This window comes from Coregonus lavaretus (genome assembly GCF_964263955.1).
Source record: "Coregonus lavaretus genome assembly, chromosome: 1".
NCBI lineage: Eukaryota > Metazoa > Chordata > Actinopteri > Salmoniformes > Salmonidae > Coregonus > Coregonus lavaretus.
The window spans coordinates 68,636,052-68,660,728 of NC_139988.1; the positions used below are offsets into that span (position 1 = coordinate 68,636,052).

Genomic DNA, 24,677 nt, shown 5'->3' on the forward strand with positions numbered 1-24,677 from the left:
TTACAACTGTGACCTGGCCAAGATAAAGCAAAGCAGTGCGATTAAAAACAACAACAGAGTTACATATGGGGTAAAACAAAACATAAAGTCAAAAATACAACAGAAAATATATATACAGTGTGTGCAAATGTAGCAAGTTATGGAGGTAAGGCAATACATAGGCCATAGTGCAAAATAATTACAATTAGTATTAACACTGGAATGATACATTTGAGACATCTGTGACATTGTGTTGTGACTAAACTGTGCATTTTAGAGTGGCCTTTTTTGTCCCCAGCACAAAGTGCACCTGTGTAATGATCATGCTGTTTAATCAGCTTCTTGATATGCCACACCTGTCAGGTGGATGGATTATGTTGGCAAAGGAGAAATGCTCACTAACAGGGATGCAAACAAATTTGTGCACAACAGTTGAGAGAAAAGCTTTTTGTGCGTCTGGAAAATGTCTGGGATCTTTTATTTCAGCTCATGATACATGGGGTCAACACTTTACATGTTGCATTTATATTTTTGTTCTGTGTACCTCTAACCTACCTCGAGAGCCTTTTCTTGATTTTACTCACCTTCAAACTCCACCCACTGACCTGTCACTTATGCTGCGTCAATAACCAAGTGGGAGGTGGGAATTTACCAGTTGTGAAGTTGTAAATACCAGTTGTATGCATTCACGTGCTTTAAACTTGTTGAGAAATGCCGATTGGCTAATAAACCATAAACTAAAAGTACAGCTATCATGCTTGTAAACAAATTATAGTGTTCAAAAAACATAATAGATGGTTTGTTATTCTGTTGTTATTGCATTTAACTCAAATCAAATCAAATGTTATTGGTCACATGCGCCGAATACAACAGGTGCAGACATCACAGTGAAATGCTTACTTACAGCCCTTAACCAACAGTGCATTTATTTTTAACAAAAAAGTAAAAATAAAACAACAACAAAAAAAGTGTTGAGAAAAAAAAGAGCAGAAGTAAAATAAAATAACAGTAGGGAGGCTATATATACAGGGGGGTACCGTTGCAGAGTCAATGTGCGGGGGCACCGGCTAGTTGAGGTAATATGTACATGTGGGTAGAGTTAAAGTGACTATGCATAAATAATTAACAGAGTAGCAGCAGCGTAAAAAGGATGGGGTGGGGGGGCAGTGCAAATTGTCCGGGTAGCCATGATTAGCTGTTCAGGAGTCTTATGGCTTGGGGGTAGAAGCTGTTGAGAAGTCTTTTGGACCTAGACTTGGCACTCCGGTACCGCTTGCCGTGCGGTAGCAGAGAGAACAGTCTATGACTAGGGTGGCTGGAGTCTTTTACAATTTTGAGGGCCTTCCTCTGACACCGCCTGGTATAGAGGTCCTGGATGGCAGGAAGCTTGGCCCCAGTGATGTACTGGGCCGTACGCACTACCCTCTGTAAAGTAGTGCGAAAATCACACTAAAAAGGTCCTGGACCAACCACCCCAACACAAACCAGGAACATAGGTAATAGACCCATTTCCCAGCCGGGTCATGAAGTTGCGTGCGCAGTTCTGCCTCAGATAGGGGCTTGTCAATACAACAACATCCAACTTCAGATGCAGGTTATGCAAGTTAACAAACCTGTAATCAGATGGTTATCGTCTACAACATCGCAGATGTCATCCGAGGATGAATTACCAAGCAAGCTACCAAGCCAGCAAAGGTAAAATATTACAAATAGAGCTAGATAAAGCCAGAAGAAGAATATTCTTCTTGAACATAGTTATAGCCACCAGTTTTGTGTTTTCATGGTCATCACTGTTAAGTTTGTCAAGGTCCCGACATCTGCGTATAAATATTCCGCTACAGAGCTTTTTTAACATGAGAATGCGTGTGAATCACTCGAAGGTGATGTTTGTTTGTAAACCAAAAATGTCTCTATTCAGAGAGAATAAAATAAGAACTAAAATCACAAGTAAAATGGTGACGGTCAGGAATTACAATTACCCAGAATCCACAAGCAAACTTGCACTAGTATATTTTTTCAGGTGACCACGCCTAAATTGCTGAGCTCTGCTCCAACCTTGTTTCCCTTTGAAAGTCTTCCCACAAGCTTAACACTGAAAAGGCTTCTCCTTTGAGTGAGTAAGCATATGTCTTTGTAGCTGTTTATTCGTGATAAAGCATTCTTGGCATAAAGTGCATGCAAATAATAATATAATAATAATAATAATATGCCATTTAGCAGACGCTTTTATCCAAGGCGACTTACAGTCATGCGTGCATACATTTTTTTTTGTGTATGGGTGGTCCCGGGGATCGAACCCACTACCTTGGCGTTACAAGCGCCGTGCTCTACCAGCTGAGCTACAGAGGACCACAAATGGCCGCTCTTCTGTATGAAGTAGTTGATGGGTTTTCAAACTGCCCTTCAAAGTGAAGCGTTTGCCACAATCTGTGCAAGGATTCTGTTATCCTGTGTGTACTTGCAAATGTCTTTTCAGAGTGGGGCACTTTTTCTTATGTTCCTTCAAATTAAACTTCAGCTTAAAAAAATGTCCACAGTCGCGGCACTGGTAAGGGAGTTGATCATGTTGGGATTTGAGGTGCTTTCTCATTAAATACGGACTGTTGAAAGTCTTGTTACACAAACAGCATTTTCTGGCCTTGGAGGTTGACGTAGAATGGGACTTTGCCTTATGTTCCCTCAAATTAAACTTCCTCTTGAAATTTTCTCCACAGTCAAGGCACTGGTAAGGGAGCTGGTCATGTTTGGAATTCAGGTGCTTTCTCATTAAATATGCACTATGGAAGGTTTCATGACACACGTGGCACGTTCTGGCTTTGGAGGATTGTATTGGAGTAGGACGAACATTAGATGTGTCTGGGCTCTGGGCTAAAGTGCCATGGGGCTGGGATGTCTCATTCTCAAAAGATGTTGTAGACATGTTATCCTCTTCTGGTTGAGCTGCCTCCTCATACCCAATCTGCTGATGTTTTTGTAAGTCCTTCTGATTTTCTAGCCAACTTGCTCTAGTATGTTTTCCTAGGTAACAACGCCTAAATTGCTGATGTCTGCTCCAACCTTGTTTCGTTTTGAACGTTTTCCCACAAGCTGAACACCGAAAAGGCTTCTCCCTTGTGTGAGTAAACATATGTCTTTTTAGGTGTTTATTTGTGATAAAGCGTTGTTGGCATAAAGTGCACGCAAATGGCCGCTCTCCTGTATGAAGGCGTTGATGGATTTTCAGACTACCCTTGCAAGTAAAACATTTGCCACAATCCGTGCAAGGAAAAGGCTGCTCTCCTGTATGTACTTGCAAATGTCTTTTCAATCGGCACAGAGATGGGAAGTCTTTACCACATGTATCACATAGATAGGTTGAAGGCTGGGGAATCTCTGTCTCATGTTCCCTTGATGCCAGATAGCTACTGCCATCTGCTGGATCAACATCCCTTTGGTGCTGGTTTGGGTTGACTCCCTCACTTGACACCCTCAAGTCTTGCTGTTGTCTCTGAACATGCTGCGGCGTTGATTGAGAAGTATTTTTAACGCACAAAGGACACTTTCTGGAGCCCAAATGAATGGCAGAATGTTTCTGTAGTTCAGATTTGCTTTGGAATGTCTCCCCGCAATCAAGGCACAGGTACGGACGAACATCATGTTGAAATTTCATATGCTTTCTCAGATTCTCTCCATTTTCAAACGTTTCATTACACAAAAGACATGTTTCATAATGGTTGGCTATTTTGGAGGATTGTCCTTGAATTGTGAGAGCATTGGAGTTTGTTGGGTTCTGGGGTGTAGTGCTGAAGGACTGGGGAATCTCCATCCCATTTTCTACTATTAGAATTGTGCTGGTATCTTGGTGAGCCTCCCTAGGAGCCTGCTGTTGGTTCACCTGGTTACACCCCTTAAGCTTAGAGAGCTTAAAAGTCTTACCACACTCGCAACAAGTGAGGAGCCTCTTTGCCGCCGAGCACACCTTTTCATGTTCCAGCAAGTGAGAATTTTTGTAGAAATTTTCTCCACAGCCGATGCACTGGTAAGGGAGCAGATCATGTTTGGATTGGAGGTGCTTTCTCATTAAATGTACACTAACGAAAGTCTTGTGACACACACGGCATGTTCTGGCTTTGGACGACTGTGTTGGAGTGGGCATATGGCACTCTTTCTGATGTTCTTTCAAATTAAACTTCTTCCTGAAGTTTTCTCCACATTGGAGGCACTGGTAAGGGAGCTGAGCATGTTTGGAATTCAGGTGCTTTTTCATTAAATGTATAGTGTCGAAAGTCTTGTGACACAAACGGCATGTTCTGGCTCTGGAAGACTCCTTTCGAGTGGGAAGGACATTGGAAGTGTCGTTGGGCTGGGATATCTCTGTCCCATCCTCAAAAGACGGCATCGACGTGTTGTCCTCTTCTAGTTGAGCTGACTCCTCAAGCACATTCTGCAGATGTTTCTGTAAGTCCTCCTGACGTTCAAAGCTTTGCAAACACTTGGTGCACTGATACGTGTGAGATCTCATGTGTTTTGTCAAATCGCTTGCTTCAATGAAATGTTTGTCACACAGAGAGCAAGAGAGGAGACTCTTCGCCACCAAGCACTTTTTTTTATGCTCCTTCAAATGAAACTTCCTTTTGAAATTTCCTCTACAGCCAGGGCACTGGTAAGGGAGTTGATCATGTTGGGATTTGAGGTGCTTTCTCATTAAATATGGACTGTCGAAAGTCTTGTTACACAAACTGCACGTTTTGGCTTTGGAAGACTGATCTGGAGTGGGACGAATGTTGGAAGTTGTTGAGCTCGCCGCCAAGCACAATTTCTTATGTTCCTTCAAATGAAACTTCCTCTTGAAATTTTCTCCACAGTCACAGCACTGGTAAGGGAGCTGATCATGTTTGGAATTCAGGTGCTTTCTCATTAAATATGCACTATGGAAAGTTTCGTGACACACATGGCAAGTTCTGGATTTGGAAAACACTCTTGGAGTGGGACAAACGTTAGAAGTTGTTGGGCTCAGGGGTGAAGTGCCATGGGGCTTGGATATCTCTATCCTTTCCTCAAAAGATGCTGTAGACATGTTATCCTCTTCAAAAGATGCCGTAGACATGTTGTCCTCTTCTGGTTGAGCTGCCACCTCACACCCAATCTGTTGATGTTTCTGTAAATCCTCCTGATGTTCAAAGCTTTGCAAACACTGGGTACACTGGTAAGGACTCTGCTCAGTGTGAGATCTCATGTGTGCCGTCAAATCCTTTGCCCCAATGAAAGTCTTCCCACATAAAGAGCACGTTTTGACCCGCTTGCTTCTATTAGACTGCCCCATTACATGGGATAGGTCAGGGGCCAAAGAATACTGAGGTACACTGTCAAAAGGTTCTCTGTTCTGTCCACTGCACTCCTCTGAGTGAAAGTCCTTTATGTGGTGGTGCAGTTTCTCTTCCTCTAGGGCTCTACCTTGAGTTGAAAATGAAAAATGGTGATCTCAAAATATGGCAAAATCTAGGAGAACAAGTAAGGGTCAAACAGTTATAGATACACTGTCTGGCTTAGATATTCAAATTGCTTTACCTTTAGCAGCCATGTTTTGTGCTATTAACAAAATTGCCAAATGTGTGACTTTTTGAACATGCACTCCAAGGTAAGAGATTGAAGGGGAAGTACTTTAAAACTTAATGTTAGATGGTTTCTCACCCTGAAAGTAGTCTATGGGCCAGGATAAACTGTAATCCATGGTTCGGTTTTCTTTAAACAGCCACTACAAACTTCAGCTAACTTTAGCCACAGCTAGCTAATAAATCAATGGGAGGGGTATGTGGTGCCTGTTATACATGATTTGGCCATTCCTTTCAACAGGCACCACAGACCCCTACCACTCCCATTCATTGTTAGCAAGCGGTGACTGAAATTAGCTGACGTTTGTAGAAAACTGAACCATTGATTACAGTTCTCCTGGCCTATAGTATACTTTCAGGGTGAGAAACCATCTGACATCACGTTGTAAAATACTGAGCATACCTTTAACATATTATAAACATTGAGCCAAATATCACTTTAAGAAGCAGATTCTGTATTAAATTGACAGCCTGATTCATAGTTAGGATGATGATTTTCCTACCAGCTTTCCTTTTCTTGGGAGCATCATCGTTTGAGGTTACACTGTCTTGTCTGAAAAATACAAAATTGAAGGAGCGTTAGGATTGTAATGGAACATTACCAGTAGCAAGAATTGTTTCCTGTATAATAAATTCACGAATTCTTACTCAGTCTCTGGTGGTGGCTGTCCATTGGCATTCCTCTTACTTTTTGGTGATATGACCCGTCCTGCTCTCTGTCCTTTGGATCCCACTTTTTCAATTTGAAGCCTCTTTCGTCTCAATGTTGGACTCAATGTTGGAGATGACACAGGTAACGGCATATCAGTAATGTCAAGTCGGTGCAGCAGCACTGTGGGCTGACGGAGAAGACCAGAAGTTGACAAACTAGAACGGTCCTGCACTTTCTGTTGGATGCTGTGAGGTTTTTGTATTTTTAGCCCACTGTCAGTTTGAGGTAGCCCACTGTCAGTTTGAGGTTGGTGAAAAGCTCCATCTATTTCCCACTCTTTTGCTGACTCTTTGTCAGGTGTCTTGTGTTTAAGGTTTCCCTCAGTAGTTTCCTTGTGTATACACACCTCTTCTGAATGAAGAGATGAACCTTGAATTTGTAAAGACAAAATCTCAACATTCAAATTTCCGTCTGAATGCATCCCTTCTCCTCTCTTCACGTAATCTGACTCCAACAAAGGAAGCATTTCTGAATCGTTGTCAGATGAGGCGGGGCTTTGAATGTTCATATGTTCATATGGCAAAGTTTCCTCCATGGGTTCTGATTTGATCTCTGGGTCAGTTTGGTCTGGAAAGATCACAACTGTCTTTAGAGGAGAGAGTGACAGCGATGAGAGGATGTAGTCGACCGAAGATAGAGCTGAGACAGGAAGACAAGGAAATACAAGTCAATATCAAAACATGCAAGTCAAACAAACCCTGGTTCTTCTTTTGTAGTTTTAGGGACACAAACCAATGTCTGTTTATGGCATTGATAATAAACAACCAGCAGTTATATGATATAGTAGTGAACAGTGAGTTCAAGTTTGTTTAAATTCTATGTTATACATTAAAGCTCAGCGTAACGTAGCTCTTACCATTGGTGTCCACATATCCATATGTGTTGTTGTGGTACTGGAGAAGGGTCTTCAAAGGCTCGGGGTGACACACAAACTGCACACAGTCCTCCAGGACAGAAGGGTCAGGTAGAAACCAAGATGCAGTCTAATGGAAAGAGGAATGGCAATTGCCCCCGTTTCTATAATATCATCTGCATTAATATTTTATATAAAACCTGTCGGTTAATCTCTATGCATGTTGCATTCTACCATATTAATAGACACTAATTTGCATTTATATAATTTCAACATTTGGTTTAACCCATAGAGTTGGATAGTGGGCACATCTTTGCCATAATTGCTTCAGTGACGGCATGGATGGCGGCATTGAGGGCTACCTCCATTTTAAAGTAGCCAATTTCTTATTCTACTTCTATTAGTGCATTGACAGTCTGTAAACAAACTGAAAGGGTGCGTACTGCCACCTGGAGTATGTTATCTAAATAAGCATAAAGCCTGCTTACCCAAAGTGTAACACTGTCACCTTTGGTCCAACCCTTACCAACCGATTTGTAAAGGATCCCTTTGTACAGTGATTGTTGTATGAAAGTAGACTGATGATGGTAATAACATGTTAGCATGGTACCTGTTGAAGGGTTGGTGTTGGAAGCAGCTTCTCCAGCCTAGAAAGGAACTCCCACACCAGACTCTGCAGTGCGGAGTCATACTTGAGGCCGAATTCCTCTGAATAAACATTCTAGAAAACAAACAAGAACATTATGTCCATGCTTTTGAATTAAAACAATGATCTACAATGCAAGTGAAAGTATTCATACCTTTCACATTTTGGTAACCTTCTAAAGAAAAATGTCATGTCATGTATAATTTATCAGCTACACAGTCAGTGACAACACTGACCTGGAAGAAGTGTTCCCTCTCAACTGGGTCTTCCAGCAGACTTTGAATCAGCTTCAGAAAGTTGGATTCTGATGCCTCCACCTCTGGATCAGGAATCTACAGCAAGCATTGAACAGTCAGTCAATTTAACTAGACAATGTTAAACAACAGCAGAGTTATCAGTCTTGATATTTCACTGAGTAGCAGCACTCACCTCCTTTTCCCTATGAGTGATGACACAGGATTTCATCCTGTTCAGGTGTGGCTGGATGGTCTCGGGGTCGGCTAGGTGATCTGTACGACACAACTCCAGAACCAGCTGATGGAGTAAAAAATGCAATTTATTATTATTTACACCAACCTGCAGGTAAGAGACTATGGGTGACATTTTCATAGTACAAAAGCAATGTGTAAATTGCTACATTTCCCATAAACCTCATCGTTTATGAGTGAAGGAAAAGCAGCCAACAAGTGCTCAGCATATGTGGGAACTCCTTCAAGACTGTTGGAAAAGCATTCCAGGTGAAGCTGGTTGAGAGAATGCCAAGAGTGTGCAAAGCTGTCATCAAGGCAAACGATGGCTATTTGAAGAATCTCAAATATAAAATATATTTTGATTTGTTTAACACTTTTGGTTACTACATGATTCCATATGTGTTATTTCATAGTTTTGATGTCTTCACTATTATTCTACAATGTAGAAAATAGTAAAAATAAAGAAAACCCCTTGAATGAGTAGGTGTTCTAAACCTTTTGACCGGTAGTGTATATATGTATAACTTTATGAGCTGGATTGCCTCTTATTGCAATTTGTTTATTTTCTTTTGAGCTCGTTAGCATATTTAGCTAGCAGCCTCCATAGAAATTCGCTATTACTTGTGCTAAGGTAAGACTGTTAGCGTTCTGGTAATAGACACCCAATGGTATTTGTTGCGTTTTGGCGCCCCCTTGTGTACTAAGGGTGAAAGAAGGACAGTATGACGACATGAAAATCTGGATACCGTCCAACCCTAGTGTGTAAATGGGTGAGATTGTCAGGCTGTAACAACAAAATGTGGAGTAAGTTAAGGGGTACGAATACTTTCTGAAGGCACTGTATGTAGTCTATGACTACATACAAGATGGCATAGCAGTGCGGTCGTGTTTTCTGTAGTGTCCTCATGTCAATAGCCTGTTTTTTGTTTTTTGTCTTTTTCGTATATATTTCTCAATCTCACTTTCCATCCTTTAACTAAATATACTTTCCTGCAACCTTCCTCACCCAATGTGGAACGGATTCTATTATTTCTTCATACATTTTTATCCAGAACTTCTGGCTGAAACTAGCCAGCTAACTAGCTACTTGCTATTAGCCACCGTTAGCGGTCTTCACCATTGTCCGTGGCCGTGGCCTGCACTACCTACCAGCCAGCTCTAGCCTGGACAATTATCGGCCAGTCTGCACAGTCTGCACATCGCGCTATCGAGCCAGAGCATGTCGGATTTTCTGCAGGAATCACTGAATCACTGGACCTTAACACCGGATCATCGCAACTAGCTGCAACCGAATGGCTGTTGTCGTTGTTGGCTAATCACCACTGTCCTGAAGCTAACCCCAGTTAGCCTTGAGCTAGCCTCGAGCCAGGCCCATCTCCCGGCTATCTACCTCTCTGTCAACCGGACGGGACCTCCTAGTGTTGACACGGAGCCCCACCGATCCATCACGACTGGTCTGCCAACGTAATCGTCTGATGTGGTTACAACAGGCTTCCCGTTGCGACGACCACGAAGATCCATCTGCTAGCCCCGGCCCGCTAGCACACGCAATCAACAGCCGTGCCTCCAGCTCGCCTGTAGCGTAGCAGCCACTGAACTGCTCCCGGACTTACTTATTGCTGTTCACTGGACCTTATGATCACTCAGCTACACAGCTGATGCCTGCTGGACTGTTCCTTTATATAGTACCCCATCCTGTTTATCTGTTTAGCCTCAGCTCAAACTTTCGTCGCCATTACCAGCTGTTGTCTTAGCTCTCTCGAATAACAGCTGTGACTGCTTTATGCCTATCTCCCATGTCAATATGCCTTGCCTATTGCTGTTTCGGTTAGTTCTAACTGTACTTTTTCAATGTAGAGCCCCCAGTCCTGCTCAACCTGTCTCAGATAGATCCTTTGTCCCACCCCCCACACACGCGGAGACCGGCTCAATCGGTGCCTCCAGTGATGCTATCTCTTTCATCTTTACCCAATGCTTAGGTTTACCTCCACTGTACTCATATCCTTCCATATCCTTGTCTGTACATAATGCCCTGAATCTATTCTACAACGCCCAGAAATCTGCCCCTTTTTTCTCTGTACCCAACGCACTAGAAGACCAGTTCTTAAAGCCTTTAGCCGTATCCTTATTCTACTCCTCCTCTGTTCCTCTGGTGATGTAGAGGTTAACACAGGCCCTGTATCCCCCAGTATCACTCCTGCTCCCCAGGCGCTATCATTTGTTGACTTCTGTAATCGCAAAAGCCTTGGTTTCTTGTATGTTAACATCAGAAGCCTCCTCCCTAAGTTTGAGTTATTAACTGCGTTAGCACACTCAGCCAACCCTGATGTTCTAGCAGTGTCTGAATCCTGTCTTAGGAAGGCCACCAAAGATTCTGAAATGTCCATTCCCAACTACAACATTTTCTGTCTAGATAGAACTGCCAAAGGGGGCGGAGTTGTAATCTACTGTAGAGATAGCCTGCAGAGCTCTATCATACTATCCAGGTCTGTGCCCAAACAGTTTGAGCTTCTACTTCTAAAAATCCACCTTTCCAGAAATAAGTCTCTCACTGTTGCCGCTTGCTACAGACCCCCCTCAGCCCCCAGCTGTGCCCTGAACACCATATGTGAATTGATTGCCCCCATCTATCCTCAGAGTTCGTATATTGCTTGGTGACCTAAACTGGGATATGCTTAACACCCCGGCCATCCTACAATCTAAACTAGATGCCCTCAATCTCACACAAATTATCAAGGAACCTACCAGGTACAACCCTAAATCCGTTAACATGGGCACCCTCATAGATATCATCCTGACTAATTGACCCTCTAAATACACCTCCGCTGTCTTCAACCAGGATCTCAGCAATCACTGCCTCATTGCCTGCGTCCGTAATGGGTCCACGGTCAAACGACCACCCCCCATCACTGTCAAACGCTCCCTAAAACACTTCAGCGAGCAGGCCTTTCTAATTGACCTGGCCCGGGTATCCTGGATGGATATTGACCTCATTCCGTCAGTAGAGGATGCCTGGTTGTTCTTTAAAAGTGCTTTCCTCTCCATCTTAAATAAGCATGCCCCATTCAAAAAATTCAGAACTAAGAACAGATATAGCCCCTGGATCACCCCAGACTTGACTGCCCTTGACCAGCACAAAAACATCCTGTGGCGTACGGCATTAGCATCGAACAGCCCCCGCGATATGCACATTTTCAGGGAAGTCAGGAACCAATATACACAAGCAGTTAGGAAAGCAAAGGCTAACTTTTTCAAACAGAAATTTGCATCCTGTAGCACTAACTCCAAAAGGTTTTGGGACACTGTAACGTCCATGGAGAATAAGAGCACCTCCTCCCAGCTGCCCACTGCACTGAGGCTAGGAAACACTGCCACTACCGATAAATCTACGATAATCGAAAATTTCAACAAGCATTTTGCTACGGCTGCCCATGCTTTCCACCTGGCTACCCCTACCCACGGCCACCAGCTCTGCACCCTCCGCTGCAACTTGCCCATGCCCCTCTGCCCCCTCATTGGCAGACTAAATAGCCTTGGAATCTCAAATGACTGCCTTGCCTGGTTCACCAACTACTTCAGGTCATCTATAAATCCCTTCTAGGCAAATCCCCGCCTTATTTTAGCTCATTGGTCACCATAGCAACACCCACCCGTAGTATGCGCTCCAGCAGGTATATCTCACTGGTCAACCCCAAAGCCAACACCTCCTTTGGTCGCCATTCCTTCCAGTTCTCTGCTGCAAATGACTGGAACGAACTGCAAAAATCTTTGAAGCTGGAGAGACTTATCTCCCTCACTATCTTTAAGCATCAGTTGTCAGAGCAGCTTACCGATCACTGCACCTGTACACAGCCCATCTGTAATTGGCCCACCCAACTACCTCATCCCCATATTGTTATTTACATTGTTATTTATTTTGCTTATTTGCACCCCAGTATCTATATTTGCACATCATCATCTGCACATCTATCACTCCAGTGTTAATACTAAATTGTAATTATTTTGCACTATGGCCTATTTATTGCCTTACCTCCATAACTTACTACATTTGCACACACTGTATATAGATTTTCTATTGTGTTATTGTTTTGTTTATTCCATACGTAACTCTGTTGTTGTTGTTTTTTCCGCACTGCTTTGCTTTATCTTGGCCAGGTCGCAGTTGTAAATGAGAACTTGTTCTCAACTGGCTTACCTGGTTAAATAAAGGTGAAATAAAATACATAAAAATAAAATAAAACCCCCTGTACTTGAACAAGTGTCCCATCCCTCCTCTCTTTTTCCATCCGTCCCATCTCTCACCTGTGCTCGCAGCCCCATGATGAGTTGGACTCGCTCTCTGTAACTCATCAGATCAGGAACTACCTCCAACACAGTGGTGACAAACTCCTCCACCAAGCCATAGTCCATTATGTCTCTCCGCTGAACAACTTGCCACAGAGCTGCAGACACTAGACGCAGTGGAGGAACAAAAAGACGCAAAGACGACAGTGGAAGAGGTCCATCTACAGAAAGCACAAATTCATATAGTTAGCTTGATGACAAATACCTTGGAAAATACTTACTTATGTCATAACTTGCCCTCATGGGTTGAGGATCAAACATTCCTGCTAGGCAAAGGTTTGAACACCCCCTTTCCTGGTGGCAAGTTTTATGACTTAACAGCCGGTCATAAATAGGACTCCTTTTGGTCTCTAGTATGGGAAGAAAGAATTTCCCTGTGAGACAGAGGAAGTCTTCCCGCCAAGACTCCAACATCCAAAAGTGGACAATGAAACAATATTCCTACTTAAAAGAATGTGGGAAATGGTCAGTGGGGATCTAAAGAATAATCATGTCATATTGTTTATTATTTTGTGATGTCATTAAGGATGGTATCAAGTAACAACTGTAACTCGGAAAGTGTACATATTCTATCTATCAGGTTTACATCTAAATGTTGTATAAAATATATGATTAAGTATGAGAGTATTTTGGTGAAGATAGGTATGGGATTTTAGTGTTCTAATGAGATAGTTTTTCATATAAACTATGCACAGTGACTAGCCACGCCCCGAGTGACATCAGAGATTGTGTAAACATGATGGAACGCCCCTTTTACCCAGAGTGCATAAAAAGCCTTGAAAAACAAATCAACCAAAGGAAGACCAGCAGACGTGAAGCGTGTGCTAAACCTTGCAAATGGTTGAAACTCTACAGACCAAGAAGCGTGAAGCGTGAGCTTAACGTTACAAAATGGTTTAAAACTACAACTCCATTACCAAAGGAAGACCAGCAGACGTGAAGCGTGAGCCAAACGTTGCAAATGGTTGAATTTCTACAAGCCAAGAAAGACCAGAAAACGTGAGACGTTAGTCCACACGTTTGAAATGGAGAAACTCTGAAACTCTCAACCTCTACACGAGGTGAAGAAGAAGACAATGCACTAGACCTTATCATTTCAGTCTGCAGCTGGCATGTATAGTCGTCTAGAGAACTTTCACTAAAGACACGAAGTGGGAAGGACAATCCCTCTCAGACAACCACTGGTACATCTGAAGTATCCATCTAAGCAGCACTACGACCAGAAACTCTACCAAGGACATTGGGATCTCTGGTGGGCAAACCAGAGTCCTACATCATCAACTCAACTATCGAGGACAGCTACACGTAAATACATGTTGCATTTCTAATCCGAATGAGCGTTATTAGGGTGCATAAGTATTATGATTACTTTGAGCATAGACTCCAAAGAACCACGATAGTTTGAATCTATGTCTCTCCCTTCCACTCTGACCCTCCTTCTACCCAAGCAGTCATGCGATTGTTAGTCCAGTCCACTAGGGACCTGTTTTCATTGTATTACGTTAGTAATCAATAACCTATGTGTGTTTGTATTGTGTTATTATTTAGTTAGTTAGTAAATAAATAATTAAGCCAATTTGTGTATTGCTGATTCATCAATAAGGTTAGGGTTCTTGCAGGTTCAAGGATTATGCGACGTTCAGAATGAGACTGATAAGAGGTGATTATTTGATAAGTGACTGTTATCGATATATAACATATATTCTAAGAGTTTAATTCGGGAGATGGTATCTCGTTAAATAACTTATTCTGTGGTGCCCCAAATTCCTAATGAGTTAATTGTTACATGATTAATTTAATCGAGTGACAATTAAACATAGTTTGGTGAATCGATAAATAACAGTCATACATTAAAGTAAGTCACGACACTAATATAAAGACAATTTCATAATAATAAGCAATCTTTGTTAGATTTTTTGTTGTCAAACAAGGCTTTGAAAACATGATGTAAAGCTAGCTAGCTTCAAATAATATATTGTATTTTTCTAAAGAGGCAATCTGCAGTTCAATCAATAAAGCAGTCACCCCACCGCTGTTTGGGTAAACTGCTGAGGGATGGGGCTGGAGAAATGTAACCACTCAAATTCATGGACAAAGCTATGAATACATTAAGGTAGGAAACAACATCTCCACTTCGCTGATCCTCAACACTGGGCCCCACAAGGGTTTGTGCTCAGCCCCCTCCTGTACTCCCCGTTCACACAAGACTGCGTAGCAATGCACGCCTCCAACTCAATCATCAAGTTTGCAGACGACACAACAGTTGTAGGCTTGATTACCAACAACGATGAGACAGCCTACAGGGAGGAGGTGAGGGCTCTCGGAGTGTGGTGTCAGGAAAATAACCTCTCACTCAACGTCAACAAAACAAAGGAGATGATCGTGGCCTTCAGGAAACAGCAGAGGGAGTACCTCCCTATCTACATCGACAGGACAGCAGTGGAAGAAGGTGGAAAGTTAAGTTCCTCTGCGTACATATCACTGACAAACTGAAATTGTCCACCCACACAGACGAAGGCGCAACAGCGTCTCTCCAACCTCAGGAGGCGGAATACATTTTGCCTGTCACCTAAAACCCTCACGAACTTTTACAGATGCACAATTGAGAGCATCCTGTCAGGCTGTATCACCGCCTGGTACGGCAACTGCACCGCCCACAACCGCAGGGCTCTCCAGAGTGTGGTGCGGTCTGCACAACGCATCACTGGGGGCAAACTACCTGCCCTCCAGGACACCTAGAGCACCCGATGTCACAGGAAGGCCAAAAATATAATCAAGGCAAATACCACCCGAGCCACTGCCTGTTCACCCCGGTATCATCCAAAAGGCAAGGTCAGTACAGGTGCATCAAAGCTGGGACCCAGAGACTGAAAAACAGCTTCTATCTCAAGGCCATCAGACTGTTAAACAGCCATCACTAGCACAAAGAGGCTGCTGCCTACATACAGACTTGAAAATCACTGGCCACTTTAATAAATTGAACACTAGTCACTTTAATAATGTTTACATATCTTGTATTACCCATCTCATATGCATATACTGTATTCTATACTATCTATTGCATCTTAGCCTATGCCGCTCTGACAATGACATTGCTCATCCATATACAGCGAGGGAAAAAAGTATTTGATCCCCTGCTGATTTTGTATGTTTGCCCACTGACAAATAAATGACCAGTCTATAATTTTAATGGTAGGTTTATTTGAACAGTGAGAGACAGAATAACAACAACAAAATCCAGAAAAACGCATGTCAAAAATGTTATAAATTGATTTGCATTTTAATGAGGGAAATAAGTATTTGACCCCCTCTCAATCAGAAAGATTTCTGGCTCCCAGGTGTCTTTTATACAGGTAACGAGCTGAGATTAGGAGCACATTCTTAAAGGGAGTGCTCCTAATCTCAGTTTGTTACCTGTATAAAAGACACCTGTCCACAGAAGCAATCAATCAATCAGATTCCAAACTCTCCACCATGGCCAAGACCAAAAAACTCTCCAAGGATGTCAGGGACAAGATTGTAGACCTACACAAGGTTGGAATGGGCTACAAGACCATCGCCAAGCAGCTTGGTGAGAAGGTGACAACAGTTGGTGTGATTATTCGCAAATGGAAGAAACACCAAAAGAACTGTCAATCTCCCTCGGCCTGGGGCTCCATGCAAGATCTCACCTCGTGGAGTTGCAATGATCATGAGAACGGTGAGGAATCAGCCCAGAACTACACGGGAGGATCTTGTCAATGATCTCAAGGCAGCTGGGACCATAGTCACCAAGAAAACAATTGGTAACACACTACGCCGTGAAGGACTGAAATCCTGCAGCGCCCGCAAGGTCCCCCTGCTCAAGAAAGCACATATACAGGCCCGTCTGAAGTTTGCCAATGAACATTTGAATGATTCAGAGGAAAACTGGGTGAAAGTGTTGTGGTCAGATGAGACCAAAATCGAGCTCTTTGGCATCAACTCAACTCGCCGTGTTTGGAGGAGGAGGAATACTGCCTATGACCCCAAGAACACCATCCCCACCGTCAAACATGGAGGTGGAAACATTATGCTTTGTGGATGTTTTTCTGCTAAGGGGACAGGACAACTTCACCACATCAAAGGGACAATGGACAGGGCCATGTACCGTCAAATCCTGGGTGAGAACCTCCTTCCCTCAGCCAGGGCATTGAAAATGGGTCATGGATGGGTATTCCAGCATGACAATGACCCAAAACACACGGCCAAGGCAACAAAGGAGTGGCTCAAAAAGAAGCACATTAAGGTCCTGGAGTGGCCTAGCCAGTCTCCAGACCTTAATCCCATAGAAAATCTGTGGAGGGAGCTGAAGGTTCGAGTTGCCAAACGTCAGGCTTGAAACCTTAATGACTTGGAGAAGATCTGCAAAGAGGAGTGGGACAAAATCCCTCCTGAGATGTGTGCAAACCTGGTGGCCAACTACAAGAAACGTCTGACCTCTGTGATTACCAACAAGGGTTTTGCCACCAAGTACTAAGTCATGTTTTGCAGAGGGGTAAAATACTTATTTCCCTCATTAAAATGCAAATCAATTTATAACATTTTTGACATGTGTTTTTCTGGATTTTTTTGTTGTTATTCTGTCTCTCACTGTTCAAATAAACCTACCATTAAAATGATAGACTGATCATGTCTTTGTCAGTGGGCAAACGTACAAAATCAGCAGGGGATCGAATACTTTTTTCCCTCACTGTATTTATATATTCTTATTCCATTCCTTTACTTTGATTTGTGTGTACTAGATATTTGTTGTGGAACTGTTAGATATTACTCGCTAGATATTGCTGCACTGTCAGAACTAGAAACACAAGCATTTCGCTACATTTACATTTACATTTTAGTCATTTAGCAGACGCTCTTATCCAGAGCGACTTACAATTAGTGAATACATATTTTTTTTATACTGGCCCCCCGTGGGAATCGAACCCACAACCCTGGCGTTGCAAACGCCATGCTCTATCAACTGAGCTACATCCCTGCCGGCCATTCCCTCCCCTACCCTGGACGACGCTACACTCGCAATAACATCTGCTAACCATGTGTATGTGACCAATACATTTGATTTGATTTCCATGACAAAATAAGTTTTAACCATGTTTTGCGGCTTTACAGTATTTGTTTACAATTACATTGTTTACAAACAAACAAGTAAAACAAGCTTATATTTTGGGTTCTGATGGGGTACGACAGTTGATCTAAGCTCATGAGGCACACATTATATTCTTCAAGAAGTCGGTTCAATTATTTGAATTCCATTTCGTTCAGGTTTTTTTTTAGCTCAATGCACAGTTTCTCTCGCGATAAATCAGATACAGCCTGAACTGTGTGGTGTAGTAGGGAGTTGTAGTTTCCAACAGGCCAACAATATTCTACATAGTTTAGCGCATACAATGTGGTAATTAACTACAATGACCATTATCCATTGCGCATCTACTTGTCCTGTCTGTGTTTCTTTTACACCTGCTACGGAAAAGACCAGAATGTGTGATCGTGAGGGAATATAGAGAGCAGCTGTTGCTTCGCGAGGTATCTCTACCTGAAAATACATGATCAAAGTGATTGACAGTTGGTATTCAGCAGTCATAAAAGTGTGCCTTATTTACTTTGAAGAACTACAAAATAGTGATTATGTCAGACAGCATAGGCAGCGGCTCTATAGAGATAAGATGATGACTTGGAATGAAATTATAGTCATCAAATAAAACAAATATAATATACACAACTTAAATATTTTAGTAAAGTAATGTGAATAAATGATGGTTAATAAGTGATAAGCAGTCACTACCATCATGATACTTTATTAATTGTTTTATTCTGTGTTTTTTATTTTTATTTTATTTCACCAGGTAAGCCAGTTGAGAACAAGTTCTCATTTACAACTGCGACCTGGCCAAGATAAAGCAAAGCAGTGCGATAAAAACAACAACACAGAGTTACATATGGGGTAAAAAAACATTAAGTCAAAAAATACAACAGAAAATATATATACAGTGTGTGCAAATGTAGCAAGTTATGGAGGTAAGGCAATAAATATGCTATAGTGCAAAATAATTACAATTAGTATTAACACTGGAACGCTAGATGTGCAAGAGATTATGTGCAAATAGAGATACTGGGGTGCAAAAGAGCAAAATAAATAACAATATAGGGATGAGGTAGTTGGGTGGGCTAATTTCAGATGGGCTGTGTACAGGTGCAGTGATCGGTAAGGTGCTCTGACAACTGATGCTTAAAGTTAGTGAGGGCGATAAGAGTCTCCAGCTTCAGAGATTTTTGCAATTCGTTCCAGTCATTGGCAGCAGAGAACTGGAAGGAATGGCGGCCAAAAGAGGTGTTGGCTTTGGGAATGACCAGTGAGATATACCTGCTGGAGCGCAGACTACGGGTGGGTGCTGCTATGGTGACCAATGAGCTAAGATAAGGCGGGGATTTGCCTAGCAGTGATTTATAGATGGCCTGGAGCCAGTGGGTTTGACGACGAACATGTAGTGAGGACCAGCCAACAAGAGCGTACAGGTCACAGTGGTGGGTAGTGTATGGGGCTTTGTAGACAAAACGGATGGCACTGTGATAGACTACATCCAATTTGCTGAGTAGAGTGTTGGAGGCTATTTTGTAAATGACATCGCCGAAGTCAAGGATCGGTAGGATAGTCAGTTTTACGAGGGCATGTTTGGCAGCATGAGTGAAGGAGGCTTTGTTGCGAAATAGGAAGCCGATTCTAGATGTAACTTTGGATTGGAGATTCTTAATGTGAGTCTGGAAGGAGAGTTTACAGTCTAACCAGACACCTAGGTATTTGTAGTTGTCCACATACTCTAGGTCAGACCCGTCGAGAGTGGTGATTCTAGTCGGGTGGGCGGGTGCCAGCAGCGTTCGATTGAAGAGCATGCATTTAGTTTTACTAGTGTTTAAGAGCAGTTGGAGGCTACTGAAGGAGTGTTGTATGGCATTGAAGCTCGTTTGGAGGTTTGTTAACACAGTGTCCAATGAAGGGCCAGATGTATACAAAATGGTGTCGTCTGCGTAGAGGTGGATCTGAGAGTCACCAGCAGCAAGAGCGACATCATTGATATACACGGAGAAAAGAGTCGGCCCAAGAATTGAACCCTGTGGCACCCCCATAGAGACTGCCATAGGTCCAGACAACAGGCCCTCCGATTTGACACACTGAACTCTATCTGAGAAGTAGTTGGTGAACCAGACGAGGCAGTCATTTGAGAAACCAAGGCTATTTAGTCTGCCAATAAGAATGCGGTGGTTGACAGAGTCGAAAGCCTTGGCCAGGTCGATGAAGACGGCTGCACAGTACTGTCTATTATCGATCGCGGTTATAATATCGTTTAGGACCTTGAGCGTGGCTGAAGTGCACCCATGACCAGCTCGGAAACCGGATTGCATAGCGGAGAAGGTACGGTGGGATTCAAAATGGTCGGTGATCTGTTTGTTAACTTGGCTTTCAAATACTTTCGAAAGATGTTGTTACAGCATTCAACCAAAATCGAACACAGTGATTATTTTTTAATAATCGGACCGACATCAAAAAGCACTAAATCGCGCTCAGCACTATTAATTAAAAAGTCTAGAAATATAGAAATCACAGATTTCCCCTTAAATACTCTTCGACGTAAAGTCCCCTGTTTAGGGAACCTACGTGGTTCTGGTACCGGTTCCGACCGACATGGCTCACATTGAGCGGTAGCCCTGAGTCTCACGGACACAGGAGTATGTCTCTTCTGGCTGTATGAAGCAGGATATGAAATCTGACACCACTTGAAGCTCGGATGTCCCTCCTACCATTTAATTTGCTCTTTCGACTGTCCAACTCCTGGCTGAACCCTACGTCACAGCCACTAACAACGCATATGCCTGGAATCCTTACATCGTAACGCAGCAGGAGAGAGTGGTTTTGTTGCTGTAGAACATTCAGAGATTGATTAATTAGGACTGTCCCCGACTAAAAAAGAATCTTGGGTCGACCGAAAGCCGTCTGTTCTTTCGACCAATCGATTGCTCTAAACTTTTAAACGTGTATTTTTCCATATAAAATCAACTATATGCATTGAGCTTGTCTGATGCTTTAAGCTTATGGTTTGATGCCTTCAGAGGGCGCTAGAGACCTAGATAACCAGAAAAAAAAAGAAATATGTAACCTGACTATTCTCCTCCCGCTCCTGCTGGCTTTCGCAGATTCTGCCATTACTCTCCTGAAGTTGCCGGTAATAGGCTACACAAGGAGTCGGCAACCTTTCTTATGTGGAATGCCAATTTATCTTACCATTTCTACCGATCTGCGTGCCAGTTATGGTTTTCATATGCACATTTTCATGAAACAGTTTCAATTAATTTCGAATAATGTCTTCATATCTCAAAATCACTGTCATGTGGTTAATCAAAATTATATCCAAATCTAAATGAAAATGATCAACCTAAAAAGTAACTTCTATTGCCATTGACAACTATATGTAAAAAATAGCCTACATAAAGCCAAAAAATTAAAACATTGCAGCCTGCAGGTATAAAATATCCTGATAAAAATATCCTGTAAATCACATTGGCTACACATGTCCTGTCTGCAACGAACTTGAAACATTGTATCAACTATTAACTTGGGTCAGGCCAGAAGCTTGCACTAGCGAACTTGCAACATTGTGCTGGAAAGATTTTTCAAATATATTGAGGAACTATTGTAATTCTCAATGGATGTAAATACAGACTTCACATGCTTGCTGTTTGAGGTGAAGAAAACTTTACTTTGATAAGCTCCACAGGTCATTAGTGGTGGTGCGTTAAGCCAATCAGAAATACTATCAGATCCCCAAATGGGCACATTTATATGCCTATATTTGCACGCAGGCCAGGTAGCCTATAGGCCTACTTTAATGCGTGCGCGTCCTTACTCAACATTGACAGGAGCGCTCCAAACAAAAGACAATTACTAAATTGACAGAACTCGTAAATGGAATTAAATAAACCAAAACTTGTTTCTCACAAGTGTAGCATAGGCTGTGCACTCTGCAAACAATGTGTCCACTCCGACAATGAGAACAGGAAGACTGGAATAATAATATTGAATGCATTAAAAGAAATGACCGTAACCAAAGTAACAAACATTGTAGATTAGAAATGATAGGAATTACGGTAAATGTACTACTGGTGATATATGAAATGGGAAATTGATATACACTAACAATCAAACGCAAACAATTCACACAATGAAGTTATGAACAAATAAATGTGCACAAATTGGCGGGAGAGAGCTCATTCTGTAGAAAGAAGTGCATTGTGCATCTGGGCGCATGTTCAATCCAACGTCTGCATTGGCCATTTCATACTTCTTGCGCTTCACAGAGCAGTGGAGAGCTGTTGTCAAGGAAGTGAGTTTGTGTTTATACAGGATGTACCGCCCCCACCTACTGTCAACCAATCATGTCAATGCGGAGCTATACAGAGCCCTCGGTATTGTTACAAAATTTGGGAGACGCATGGCGATGCAGCACAGAGCTTGATTTGGCCTCTGCATGCCTCTGGAGGCTCCACAATTGTGTCACACCCTCCATATGGAGCCTCCGACCACATTTTAGAATCAAGCATAACTTGGCTTTTAGTCTAGGCCTCCGCAATGGATTAGTTCACTGAGATGGGCGCAAATATATATATATATATATATATATATTTGTTAATGCTTGACTAAAACAATCTCGGTCGACCAACAGCCTAACGACCAAACAATCGGCGAGTTGACTAATTGGGGTCAGCCCTACGATTTATAGCCAGTAATCTAAAATAATTCATTGATTTGAAACAAAAAACACTGTTTGTCATAGACAGACAAGATTAATATGAGATGAAAGGCGAGTTCCTAACGAGTTCAGGAAGCCAAGCTAGAGCTCTGTGAGATGTTCACAGCGATGGGGGCAGATGTTTTGATCAAGAGACCTTTTGAAAATATGCACATTTTTTTCTAACACTAAATATACAAATATGTATTTTACAGTTATAAGGAAGGTGAAATCTTATAGTTAGTCTTTCTATAAATTGATTATACTATATTTAGAAAATATATAAGTATTTTCAAGCCATATTCATACAGTTTTGTTGAATAGGAAATACATCATATAAAATATTTTATATTTTCATATTTGTACTGTGTACTTGAGCTTGTGTCCTCACAAGTGACTACACCTCAGCAATTTATAACAATTTTTACCAGAAAGGTGAGATTTGAACCTTTCTTGGAGTATGCAGCATTACTAGTTATTGTTTATGGCCCTCATGATAAATCATTACTTTTGGCGATTACGTTGATTACAAGAGGTTTTAATAATATTGTACTACAGATAATTCATGGAAATAAAGTGATAGCTATTTGCATTTGCAATTTTGCTCGATTGTTTTGTTGGTGTTTTGTGCCTAGCAAAGATTATGGGTTAGCTGACGTCACGAAAACGATGTGCGCGCTTACATGGGGCAGAAGTCAGCCTGTTGTGATTCTGGAATGGCCAAACTGCTAGCAAGAATGACAAGTACGATAACGTTAATAATATCAGTGTTTAATTGCATCCCTTGCCTAGCTAGCTAATTCCAGAGAGGATCATTCAATAACTTTGCTCACATGGCTGGCAACTAGCGAACGTACTAGCCAATAAATCAGCTAGCTAGCTAGCTAACGTTAGTCTTTGGTAAAATCTCTGCAGAGGAGGCGACTGCGATAACTGCTTTTATTTACCTTCTTCCTTAAGATGTTTTTGCATGTCGAGCTCCCAGTGTTAGCTGTAGTGTATTACTTAACTGGCTTTTTGGAAATAAAAACGAAGCTTCATTTGCTAACGCCACTCCAGAGTTTACAAATATAAAACAGGAAGAAACTGTTACTTCTTCTTTGAGATTGGGTTGGCGGGTCGCATCCAACTTTTAATGTGCATACACCGCCATCTACTGTACTGGAGTATGAGGCCAGTCATGCCTACTTAAATTAAATTATCTTCATTAGTCCTGTTCCTCTAAGAAAGTGAAATGGAGCCCAAGACACCACTTCCCTCCCCCCACTACACCACCCAAACCACAACCCTGTCCAGCCTCTCTAACCCTTTCACACAATCTCTCCCTATCTACGTCATACAGTTCACAAAATATCAACACATGCTCCACCGTTTCCTCCACTAAACACTCATCACACAGACCTGTTTCATGTCTCCCTATCATCCATAACGTGGCATTCAAACCTGTGTGCCCAAACCGTAGTCTACTCCACACAACTCCCTCTCTCCTACATCCCATACTCCCCACCTCTTCACATTTACATTTACATTTACGTCATTTAGCAGACGCTCTTATCCAGAGCGACTTACAAATTGGTGCATTCACCTTATAGCCAGTGGGATAACCACTTTACAATTTATTTATTTATTTTGGGGGGGGGGGGGGGGGGGGGGGTAGAAGGATTACTTTATCCTATCCCAGGTATTCCTTAAAGAGGTGGGGTTTCAAATGTCTCCGGGAGGTGGTGAGTGACTCCGCTGTCCTGGCGTCGTGAGGGAGCTTGTTCCACCATTGGGGTGCCAGAGCAGCGAACAGTTTTGACTGGGCTGAGCGGGAACTATGCTTCCGCAGAGGAAGGGGAGCCAGCAGGCCAGAGGTGGATGAACGCAATGCCCTCGTTTGGGTGTAGGGACTGATCAGAGCCTGAAGGTACGGAGGTGCCGTTCCCCTCACAGCTCCATAGGCAAGCACAATGGTCTTGTAACAGATGCGAGCTTCAACTGGAAGCCAGTGGAGTGTGCAGAGGAGCGGGGTGACGTGAGAGAACTTGGGAAGGTTGAACACCAGACGGGCTGCGGCATTCTGGATGAGTTGTAGGGGTTTAATGGCACAGGCAGGGAGCCCAGCCAACAGCGAGTTGCAGTAATCCAGACGGGAGATGACAAGTGCCTGGATTAGGACCTCAAATCAAATCAAATCAAATCAAATTTTATTGGTCACATGCGCCGAATACAACAGGTGCAGACATTACAGTGAAATGCTTACTTACAGCCCTTAACCAACAGTGCATTTATTTTAA

The 24,677-nt window shown here is 42.5% G+C and overlaps 1 protein-coding gene across 1 annotated transcript; it reads right to left on the reverse strand.

The window, feature by feature from the left end:
• Positions 1-49: 49 nt before the first annotated feature.
• LOC311127212 (uncharacterized protein) lies at positions 50-23,434 on the reverse strand. The gene is made up of 9 exons (XM_084159007.1): positions 23,346-23,434; positions 12,554-12,756; positions 8,211-8,315; positions 8,018-8,113; positions 7,746-7,856; positions 7,139-7,265; positions 6,219-6,921; positions 6,074-6,123; positions 50-5,412 (listed from the first exon to the last, which is right to left on the reverse strand). Exons 1-9 carry the CDS (start codon positions 23,368-23,370, stop codon positions 2,423-2,425), a joined length of 4,410 nt encoding a protein of 1,469 aa, XP_084015133.1. The 5' UTR covers positions 23,371-23,434; the 3' UTR covers positions 50-2,422.
• Between the last annotated feature and the right edge of the window lie 1,243 nt (positions 23,435-24,677).

What these genes read in the sequence shown, in the direction of transcription:
- LOC311127212 (XM_084159007.1), bottom strand. Translation starts at nt 23,370, where the DNA reads ATGCAAAAACATCTTAAGGAAGAAG. An exon ending in TGGATATGTGGACACCAATG is followed by an intron (nt 6,922 to 7,138) that starts GTAAGAGCTACG and finishes TTCCTGTCTCAG; the next exon opens with CTCTATCTTCGGTCGACTAC. An exon ending in CAGCCACCACCAGAGACTGA is followed by an intron (nt 6,124 to 6,218) that starts GTAAGAATTCGT and finishes TGTATTTTTCAG; the next exon opens with ACAAGACAGTGTAACCTCAA.